The 12095-nt window shown below is 37.9% G+C and overlaps 1 protein-coding gene across 1 annotated transcript in view; it reads right to left on the bottom strand.

The window, feature by feature from the left end:
* Nucleotides 1-2710: 2710 nt before the first annotated feature.
* The window catches only part of LOC131109523 (junctophilin-1-like), a 28809-nt gene continuing 19424 nt past the window's right edge, over nt 2711-12095 (bottom strand). The window contains exons 4-7 of the mRNA XM_058061648.1: nt 10231-10491; nt 8103-8512; nt 7757-7853; nt 2711-3940 (exon numbers count right to left, since the gene is read on the bottom strand). Coding sequence (XP_057917631.1) covers nt 7773-7853; nt 8103-8512; nt 10231-10491 — 752 coding nt within the window. The 3' untranslated portion in view covers nt 2711-3940; nt 7757-7772. The remainder of the gene's footprint in view (nt 3941-7756; nt 7854-8102; nt 8513-10230; nt 10492-12095) is intronic.

Genomic DNA, 12095 nt, shown 5'->3' with positions numbered 1-12095 from the left:
GAGTATAAGTTGCACAAGGCCAAAAATGCATAATTAGGTAGAAAAAAAACATACATAAGTCACACTGGAGTATAAGTCGCAGGAACAGCCAACCTATGAAAAAAAGTGTGACTTATAGGCTGGACTTATCTGGACTACAAGTCGCTCCGAAGTATAAGTCGCACAAGTCCAAAAATGCATAATTAGGTATAAAAAAAACATACATAAGTCGCACTGGAGTATAAGTGTCATTTTTTGCGGGTAATTTATTTTCCAAACTACTTGACCAAAACAGACATTACGTCCTCTTGGAAGGCAAGTTCTAACAATAAAAGAATAGAGAACAGGCTGAATAGGTGTAAGATATGCTAACACAATGGTTATTCAGCTACACAAAAAATAAACATGAACAGAAAAGGTGTCCAGTTTTTATGGAACATAAACACTTTTTTCATTTATAAGTCGCTCTGGAGTATAAGTCGCAGGAACAGCCAACCTATGAAAAAAAGTGCGACTTATAGTCCGGAAAATACGGTATTATTATTGCATTATTTTAATTTTAATTTTAATTTTAATTTTAATTTTAATTTTAATTTTAATTTTAATTTTAATTTTAATTTTAATTTTAATTTTAATTTTAATTTTAATTTTAATTTTAATTTTAATTTTAATTTTTATTTTAATTTTAATTTTTATTTTTATTTTAATTTTTATTTTTATTTTTATTTTTATTTTATTTTTTTATTTTTATTTTTACTTTAATTTACTTTCCTTAAATACTAATACAAATACTTTTCCAACTTCAACAAATCCAAATCCACCCCTAGCGTGGACACAGGAACGCCGCCACATATCTGGACAAATGACATTTGCCTTTGAAAAAAAAGAAAAAAAATGGTTCCCAATCAGCTCCAAAGCGGATTTGTTCGTGACATCACTATCGCCTTTTTGTCTCGTATCAGAAAGTTGAGCTCATGTATACACGCTAGTTCGGAATTTGGGCAAAATTCCAGAAAAGTGCACTTCCCCTTTTAAATGTGTTGACAGGTGTCGTACAGGGAAGAGATTGGAAGAACCGGGATTGTTTGGGCATCTCTGTGCCACATACCAAAAACATGTGGTGTTAACTGGCGACTGGACTGATATCTATAGGTCTATAGGTAAATATATAGTATATAATATAATAATATTAGGTAATACATAGTATATATATATATATATATATATATATATATATATATATATATATATATATATATATATATATATGTATACTGTAAATGGTGTTCTGCCTAGACTGAATGTACCCAGCGATTTCCTAGCGACCGCTTGTCCAAAGTCAGCTAGGATAAGCTCCAACAGCGGACAAGCGGCCTGGAAAATGAATGAGCGAGCTAAAATAAATTAATAATAAAACTACTTGATTCAAATCACAAGTACTTCAATGGCCCAAAAAAACAAGCAAACAATCAAAAATCTGGCACTTACAAGCCTTACAATAGTACAATTAAGTATCATTCCGCCACCGCAAATACTTGAGTATTTATGCTCAAACAGTCATTGTTGGGGGGCGGAAAAACATCATCAGTATAAACGAGTAAAACAGAAGTTCTACATGTTATCTATAAATTATGATCAATTACGGTGATGACATGTTTGCTGTGGAAAAACAGACTAAAAAAAGCCAAAAGCTGTCAATGCAATAATCCAATATACAATATTTCATAGTTTAACTGCTGTTTTCCAAACATTTATATAATTTAATCAATCTCTTTGTTGGTTGAATATAGCATATCATTAGTTTAAAAAAAAAACAAATTTAAGCAAATGTTACAATCCCCCCCCCCCCCCAAATTAAACATTTTCAAACATACAAAATGGCTAAATGATGAAAAATACAAACATTAGAGAAGCATTGAGAAGCCGCACTTGAAGATGCGATGATATCACAGCATCTTATTCTAACGCTGGCGAGACACACAAGCACCAGACTTGACAGCCAAAAACAAAAGCCTTTTATTGCACGTTTGAATGATCTCACAACAGGCACAATGATTCCTAACATGGGCTACTACTGTACCAAGCTAAAACTCAACTCTGAACCCCCTGACATCACTTCCTGTCAGCCCAGAACACACCAGTCTTCTCTTATTATGTGACCGCTTTAGGATAATATGCATGTAAGGGTGACTATAGGGATGTTATTTAATGTATAGAGGAATCTAATGATGTAAAAGGGCAAAAGTAAAAGTTTTCTATGCTCAAAAATAACTCCAAAATATTAAATTTATCAAGAAGGGGTCTGAAAGCAATGTAGCTTTACAAACTCTGGGAGAAAAAATATTTCTAGTTTTTTTCGGCTTTTATTCATTTTTGTACTATTGACTTTTTTTTTTTGCTCAAACAATTGTATGTAATAATATTATTATTATTTGTATAATAATATTTAATTTTAATATTATTAACAGTAATGAGACAGCTATTTAATATTATTTTAATATTTATATTTATTATAATATTATTAATATTAATGAGTTATTTAAAATTATTTTAATATTTATTTTATTATATTATTTATATTAATTAGACAGTTATTTAATATTACTTAAATATTTATATTTTATTATAATATTAATTAGACATTTATTTAATAGTATTTTAATATTTATATTTTATTACAATATTAATTAGACAGTTATTTAATATTATTTTAATATTTATATTTTTATTATAATATTATTTCTAATTTTTCAGTTTCCATGTGTTTTATTATGATTCTAATCATGATCAACAAATTAAAGGTGAAATCATTCAGTGAGCTTAATGAAGCTGGGCTAAAAAGTAACGATATCAGCATGGGTATCAGCATGGGTATCAGCATGGGTATCAGCATGGGTATCAGCAGTACCGGCCCCCGTATTCGCTTGGAATCCAAGCGATACCAACATATCCCGTATCGCCCGCCCCTTCGGGAAACCCGCTGGCCTTGACAGTGCAGATAAAAGAGACGTGAAAAGATCAACAGACATGCTGGTAGAAATAGAGACTCTCCCAGGACCGGCAGGAAGAGAATCAGTCAAGCGCTTGACATTCCTGCCTCCGACCCTTTTCACCCGCCAACACGTCACTCTGTAAAACGGTACGGCAGCTGTTGCCATCCGTCAAAGTCAAAGTACGCGGACAAACATATCCAGTGCACAACGCTCACACCCGCCATCGCACACAAATGTCAGATACAAACAATATTAGCACACTTGTGTTGATATCGGGTAAATTGTTTCTCACTAAAAAAAAAAAAAAATTCTGCAAGGTCGCCATATTTCTCAGCCGGCTTAATATAAATGGCCAGAATTGGTGCACGTCACCGTGAGGCCGAGTCTGACTGGAAAAAAAAAGCGTGAATTGAAAACAAGTTTTCATATAAGCTGAATAAACATAAACTTTATTGCAGAATCAGAAAGGTTTCAAATTTCTGTGTGCTGGGTGGTAACGGAGCAATAATAAATAAAGCATATTCAAAAGACTGCAAAGGCGACGGAAATCGTAGCCCTCACACTCGCTCACATTCCCGATCCATGTGTGCGCTTGTTTTGGGAACCTGCTGGAGAACCTGACGCTTGGGGGGGCTCAGGTGTTGTTTTCTCCCTCGTTGCCAACCAGAGACCACTTGCTTCAACTTTCACTGCCTTCCAAGTGGAGGCACAAATCATCCTCCGTCCAATCAGGTTGCGCCGTAGCGCCAAGGAGTCCGTCTCGTCAATCCAAAAAACGATGTTGGAGGTGTTGGTTTCGTCTTTCTCTCCCACGTCTTTTTTTTTTTTTTTTTTCCCTCTTGCTCCACATTCTTTTTCTCGCTTTCTTGGCTCATCTATTTTCAGTCCTCCATTTTTGCACGTCGGGAGCCACGTTTGAAAGGTCCCTGCCCGATGGAGGGAAACTTGGCCGTGAAGTTCGGATAAATCTGAAAAGGTCAAACGAAGGAAGTCCATTAGTGAATTAACATGTCTAACGTGACCAGTGATGTGTTGTCATCTTTGGTCATTTTGTCTTTTACATAAAGTTTGAGTTGAGTCATGCAGCAGTGTTTGATCCCTGCTGATTTTGTACGAAGATATGGACAGTCCAGAACCTTGATGGTAGCAGGACTTCTCTCAGGACTTCTCTCCTTCCATCGTCTTAGAACTTAGGTCCCTGTACGCTAAGTATCGATAGATTCTAGCCTTTAGCTCACGCTAAGGCAGGGGTCTCAAACATGCGGCCTGTGGGCAAGTTTGATATGGATGCTGTATGGTATCATGTACCCAGAAAAAATTATTCCGTTTGATTAATGTTCATGTTAAAGGTTAAATAACTGTTAATAGTTATCCTCCCTATCCGTGTGGAAGTGGTAAGTTTTTGGCTTTTTAGGTTTAAAGGAAATAACTTGGGGGCTCTATTAGGTCGCGAGCTCTCTAGTTTGCGAGTTAGCATGTGTCTCAAGACCCTGCAGTTGCGCAATATGTTGTAAATAAAAAGAGTATAAATGTGACTATAGTCGTGTTTTGTCATGTCTACAGGGCTCTAATAATGCTTTGTTCATTTTAATCTGAAAAAAATAATTTGTCTACCCACCAACTATATGTGGTTTCTTAAGTTTTTATTATTTATTATTATTATTATTATATATTTATTATATTTATTTATTACTGATTGATTTATTTTCTTTATTCTTGATTTGTTTATTTATTTTTCATCTTATTTTGTGTAGAAAAATAAAAATTAAGATATTTGAGAACAGTGGAATGTTTTATCAGAGCTTTTATTGTAGAAAATCGGACCCATAGTACTGAAAAAGTTTGTATATTTTGCTGTTTTTAATAAATGCGTTTGTTTTTTGGGGGGGGGGGGAGAAACCTGATGCAAATTGAGTTTGAGACCCCTGCGCTAAGGTTATGTGTCCATAAAACAAAGAAATAAGTCCCGTGCCTTTAAGAAAGTAGGAGCTAGCTAAAGGAGATGGTTGATGATGTCGAGGGAGTTGGGAGCACAGTCGGCAGGACACTTTGCTCTAATGGATTTAGGTCACGGGGCGGCACGGCGGTCCTGTGGTTAGAACACAGACCTCACAGCTAGGAGCCCCGAGTTCAATTCCACCCTCGGCCATCTCTGTGTGGAGTTTGCATGTTCTCCCCGTGCATGCGTGGGTTTTCTCCGGGTACTCCGGTTTCCTCCCACATTCCAAAAACATGCTAGGTTAATTGGCCACTCCAAATTGTCCATAGGTATGAATGTGAGTGTGAATGGTTGTTTGTCTATATGTGCCCTGTGACCCTCGTGAGGATAAGCGGTAGAAAATGAATGAATTGAAATACTATTGAGAACCTGCTAATATCTACTATGTATTTATCTCTACGAAACCGAAACCATCAAAATGCAACAAAATAGGGAAGCATACTGAGCACGACAACGTCATACAAGTCCGCCTCGGCAGTTCACTGCACCCCAACAGGGGGTCCGCTCCTCTATTTGAGAAGCACAGGGTTAAATGTACGGCTCAAATACTTATTTCCCATGCATACTGTCCAGTCCAAACATCATAATGATATAATTATGTAGTCATAGTTAAGCTTGGTAGTCATGAAGGTTTAAAAAATGGCTCTTCAGGGGTTTCAGCAGGGGATATCGTAATGCCGTGTGGGGGATTATATTCAAAGATCCAAGCATATTTTGCATATCGCTGTGCTAAAGCGTCTCAGTGGTGAAAATCCTCCCCAGCGGAATCACATTAGACTGTGAAAGTGACATTTAAAGCATTTTAAACGTGTTATTTGAAGATCCCGTTTACATTCACAAATATAAAGTCTACAACAGCAGGTGGGCAAACCTTTTGACTCACAGGCCGCATTGATTTAACAAAATCGGGGGGGGGGGGGGGGGGGCAGACTATGTATTTTACACATATAAAGTAAAAGTGTCATGCAACCTGCTATATGTGCTGGTGTCCCTTTTTTCAAATAACCAAATTGATACCTAAACCAAGCCACGATGCCAGGTTGTATGCTAGTATGCTAAGTTTCAATGAAATGCTTTGGAAAGAACGGGCGGGCCGTATTTAAACACTTGGCGGGCCGCATGTGGCCCCCGGGCCATAGTTTGCCCACCCCTGGTCTATGACCACAAATACAGTTTTTAAATGTAACTTTTTATTAAGGAGAAAAAGAAATCCAAACCTATTTGGTCCTCCTGAGTGGTCCCCTGTTAAAACTGACATTAACTAAGATCTTTCAGTCTGAAAAATATTATAAAGCTATTTCTAAAGCTTTAGGACTCCAGCTAACCACAGTGAGAGCCATTATCCACAAATGGTGAAAAACGTGGAACAGTGGTGAACATTATTAGGAGTGGCCGGCCAACCAAAATGACGGCAAGAGCGCAGCAATCTCTGTATCTCTTCTCCCTGTAACCTCACTCTTCCACTTGGGTCCCTTTTGCTCTCACACATAAACTCTAATTGCGCTAATTTTCATTCCTCTCCTTTCCCGGTCAAATTTGCCAAGTAATAAGGAATCTTTATAATTTGGAGAGCAAAATGGCAACTAGAAGAAGCATCTGATCTCGCTTGGCAACGATGGTTTCTCCACCAAGTACGAAGTCATAACTAACCTTTATTTATCGGGATGTCCGATAATTATCAGTACCAATAATAGCCCAATGCAATATATCGATATCTGATTTTTCACTATCATGGAGACCGCTATCAAAACATGCTGGATCCAACACATATGTGTTCATTCCACCACAGGAGATATGTCATGTTACACATATCGGTATTGGTATCGGCTGATATCGGTATCAAAAATCAAAAGCTGGACAATATCGGCATATTGGTTTTCGGCAAAAAAGTCAATATCATTCATTCATTTTCTGCCGCTTCTTCCTTACGAGGGTCGCGGGGGTGCTGGAGCCTATCCCAGCTGTCCTCGGGCAAGAGGCGGGGCATGCACAGGGAGAACATGCAAACTCCACACGGAGATGGCCGAGGGTGGAATTGAACCCTGGTCTCCTAGCTGTGAGGTCTGCGCGCTAACCACTCGACCGCCGTGCCGCCCCAAGTCAATATCAGACACCCCTATTTATTTAGTTATTGGTCTAGTCCATTTACTGTCAGTGTTGAGCACGTTACTTAGTTATAGTTACTAGTTACTTCTCAAAAAAAGTAAATGACTTACTAACTAAGTTTGTATGTACATATGTATGTACGTACGTATGTATGTATATATACGTATGTATGTATGGATGTAAGTATGTATGTATGTAAGTACGTATGTAAGTACGTACGTATGTAAGTATGTATGTATGTAAGTACGTATGTAAGTATGTATGTATGGATGCATGTACATAAGTATGTATGTATGTAAGTATGTATGTAAGTATGTATGCACGTACATAAGTATGTATGTATGTAAGTATGTATGTAAGTATGTATGTATGTAAGTACGTATGTAAGTATGTATGTATGTATGTACGTATGTATGTATGTATGTATGTATGTATGCATGTAAGTATGCATGTATGTAAATATGTATGTACGTATGTATGTAAGTATGTATGTACGTACATATGTATGTATGTATGTATGTAAGTATGCATGTAAGTATGCATGTATGTATGTATGTATGTATGTATGTATGTATGTATCACTACAAACGTAACTAGTTACCAGTAAAAGTAAATGACGTTATTTTAAACGCAGTTATTCCCATCAGTGTTTACTGTTCATATAAAAATAGTTACTTACCTTAGTTCAAATACAGTCAGGTGAGGAAATGGACAAATATAATAGCCAGACCAACATTCAGTAGCATCACCAGCACCACCAAGATAGAGTTAGGACCCTGTGGGAAGATTGGAAGTCGATGTTATGACTGCAATGGGAAAAATGTATTACATCATGACATAGTATATGCAACATACTAACTAACTAAGATAGAAATATACAGTATTAATATATTCTGTATGAAAACAATAATTTCATGTTTGATGACTGACATATCTTTATCCTTGCGGCTCCAACACTGAGCTGAAATGACACCAGCGCTGAGACGTCGGTGAGTGAAATTGTCAAACGTAAATAAATGGCTTACCGACTCTTCTGCTACAATTTCATGACTAATTTCTACACTTGATTTCTTAGTTTCTGCCAAAGTCTTTGGTTTGCTTGATTCCTGCGTTTTTATTTTGGAGCTTTCTGGAGCTTTGGTGATTTCCTTCGGTGGGGCCGGGGAAGGACTAGGCGCTGGTGCCCACATTTGTTTTGTGGGTGGCGGCAAGCGTGCAAGGCTGGATGGGTGAAAATCATCTTCTACATCGATTGGCTCCTCAGGTGGTAAGATCTTGACATCTGCCTTGACGTAGTAGCCGTGGTACTGGGAATGGATCTGCCCATTGCTCGGGTAACTACTGATTGGCATGGATGCTTTAACTGCCGGCAGAGTCGGCGGCTGGTGCCTCACTTCCTGTCTGAGAGAAAGTTTAGATGCAGCCTTTGTAATACCTGTAGCAAAATAGCAAAGAGAAAAAGTCACAAGTCAAAACACTATTTAGGAAATCCTTTTTTTTTTTACTAATTATGTTTTATTCATTCATTCATTCATTCATTTTCTACCGCTTTTTTCTCACAAGGGTCGCGGGGGGTGCTGGAGCCTATCCCAGCTGTCTTCAGGCGAGGGGCGGGGTACACCCTGGACTGGTGGCCAGCCAATCACAGGGCACATATAGACAAACAACCATTCACACTCACATTCATACCTATGGACAATTTGGAGTGGCTAATTAACCTAGCATGTTTTTGGAATGTGGGAGGAAACCGAAGTACCCGGAGACTAATTGTTAATACTAATACTAATACTAATATACTACTACTAATTGTTAAATATGTCATTTAGCTAACGCTATTGCCATGGTAGTCCATCATAACCACAACACGCCGCAAAGCCAGCATTCTCTCCTATCGGAGTTTTAAACTTTTGGGGGGGAAATTCCCAACAATTCCGGAGTACCCGGAGAAAACCCACGCATGCACGGGGAGAACATGCAAACTCCACACAGAGATGGCCGAGGGTGGAATTGAACCCTGGTCTCTTAGCTGTGAGGACAGCGCGCTAACCGCTCGATGTAATTATGTGTTATTGTTTCCTAATTTTTTTGTTTTTTATTTTTTATTCTGTTGCTTGGTTACATTAAAGCCGTTAGGGACAACTCAAACAGTCTGAGTAACACACGCACATTAGCGAGCTTCATGAAGCTAGGCTAACCCAGCTAGCCCAACATGTTTATTTAACCCTCCTCTTGTGTTAGAGTCGGCACTGACCCGTTTTACATTTTAATGCATAAAAAGAATCACATAACATTTGTTTATTGCATCAAGGCTTTTTGACTTTGTCAGGAAACTCTATTTCAACAAAATAAAACCAAAAAAAATATTTTTACTACATTTTAAAATGGTCTGGTTGAAATTATGACCACTGTATTGTTAGGGTCAGTTTCGACCCGGTTATAATAATATGATTATAAAGCAATATTTGGAGCCACAACTGAAATCCTAAGTGTACAATTAGCCAACACAATGACAACCAGCTCCTCTTCTCATCATGTAAGCTTCAGGGGATTCTCATTTTGACCGCTTTTCCAGTATACCAGCAGAAAAACAATGTCCAGACATGTGAGGTGAATTCACTCATTTGACTGATGGTTGATTTCATATTTACAATTTGGATCATGGAAAGAATGACAAGAAGTACAGGGAACCAAGATCTGGACCAAATTTTATGTGGAAAGATATTGATGAGGAATTCCTGGATGCTTTCATTAGCAGAAATATTTTCCAAACAACAAATTCACTTTAAACATTTCAATTGATATCAAGAATCCTCGGATTTGGCAACAGAGAGACCAGAGGAAGATCTGCGAGATTCTGTGTTTAACAGTAGATAAAATTTTTATTGTCCGATTCCGCTATTCCCAGAATTGGAAAATCATACGGCCCTCTACGATCAATCGTTCAAAAACATCCATAAACAGGATGCACGCCTTGCTGGCCAGCCACTTGTGGTTACAGTGACATGGCTACATACCGCATGTAGTGTTGCTGCTATTGGAATCTTGATTACCCCAAAGGCACCCCTCCCCCAGGGGATCAATAAAGTTCTATTCGATCCCAAACACATTTGAACGGGATCAAAACAAAACTGAGCAAAGAAATCTCCAAGTTACCTGTGGGAAAAGACTCATCGGTTGGCGTTGACTTTGGGGGATTGACAGCGACAGATGGTTTACTGCTGACTAAGGTCTTCTTGACAGGAGCCGGTGAAGGAGTGGGGCTGGGGCCCGGGCTCTGAGATGGCGAATGTGTCGGCGTTGTGCCTTTGCGGTAGAAATGAGGACTACCTGATGGACTTTTCTCCTTTTTATTCTCCTCTGGGATATCCTTCACTTCCACTGGCTCATTGTACTTTTGCCGAATGTAATCCGGGCCTGAAACACATTTGGAAAAGGGAATTATAAGTTTGCAAAGTTTGGAAGTGGCATACCTCAGGGTTAAAGGGCGCGTTCCAATTATCCTTGCAACATGTTAAACTAAACTACTGACCAGTTTACTTCTTACCACAATTTTCTAAAATCATTGAAATGCTATTCAATAACAGGTTGGACAAATTTACCGACTGGAAACAAAGCTAATATTTCAACTTCTATGGCGCTAATCAAAATAACCAAGGAACGTTTTCACAACTATAGACCCCAGAAAGCGCTCAGTGACAGTATTAACTCATGTAATTAAAGCGATTTGTGATATATAGCAGAATATACATTTGTACGTTTAAATATATCGTGCGGCATACCCCAGGAGTCAATACTGGGACCAAAACTGTTCAACCTACACAGTACCAAAAAGTAATTTTGTCACGCCCTATGTGGGTTCCCACAAACAGTTAGGCACAACTCAAACAGTCTGAGTAACACACACACATTAGCGAGCTCCGCAAGCTAGGCTAACCCAGCTAGCCCAACATGTTTATTTAACCCTCCTCTTGTGTTAGAGTCGGCACCGACCCGTTTTACATTTTAATGCATAAAAAGAATTACATAATATTTGTTTATTGCATCAAGGCTTTTTGACTTTGTCAGGAAACTCTATTTCAACAAAATAAAACCAAAAAATTTGTTTTACTACATTTTAAAATGGTCTGATTGAAATTATGACCACTGTATTGTTAGTGTCGGTTGAAGCGATATGCGACTGGATAGGAGAATATACATCTGTACGTTTAAATATATCGTGCGGCGTACCCCAGGAGTCAATACTGGGACCAAAACGTGTTGTCTGTTCAAAATAGCTACGACTTAACTACTGACCAGTTTACTTCTTACCGCAATTTTCTAAAATCATTGAAAAGCTATTCAATAACAGGTTGGACAAATTTACCGACTGCAAACAAAGCTAATATTTCAACTTCTATGGCGCTAATCAAAATAACCAAGGAACGTTTTCACAACTATAGACCCCAGAAAGCGCTCAGCGACAGTATTAACTCATGTAATTAAAGCGATATGTGATATATAGGAGAATATACATTTGTACATTTAAATAGATCGTGCGGCGTACCCCAGGAGTCAATACTGCGACCAAAACTGTTCAACCTACACAGTACCAAAAAGTAATTTTGTCATGCCCTGTGTGGGTTCCCACAAACAGTTAGGCACAACTCAAACAGTCTGAGTAACACACACACATTAGCGAGCTCCGCAAGCTAGGCTAACCCAGCTAGCCCAACATGTTTATTTAACCCTCCTCTTGTGTTAGAGTCGGCACCGACCCGTTTTACATTTTAATGCATAAAAAGAATTACATAATATTTGTTTATTGCATCAAGGCTTTTTGACTTTGTCAGGAAACTCTATTTCAACAAAATAAAACCAAAAAAAATATTTTACTACATTTTAAAATGGTCTGATTGAAATTATGACCACTGTATTGTTAGGGTCGGTTTGGACCCAGTAATAATAATATGACTATAAAGCAATATTTTGAGCCACAACTGAAATCATAAAACCAAAAAAATTTGTTTTACTACATTTTA

Source organism: Doryrhamphus excisus, chromosome 22, assembly GCF_030265055.1.
Source record: "Doryrhamphus excisus isolate RoL2022-K1 chromosome 22, RoL_Dexc_1.0, whole genome shotgun sequence".
Lineage (NCBI taxonomy): Eukaryota > Metazoa > Chordata > Actinopteri > Syngnathiformes > Syngnathidae > Doryrhamphus > Doryrhamphus excisus.
The sequence above is the reverse complement of the archived record's forward strand: the minus strand, read 5'-3'. Positions and strand labels throughout refer to the sequence as shown.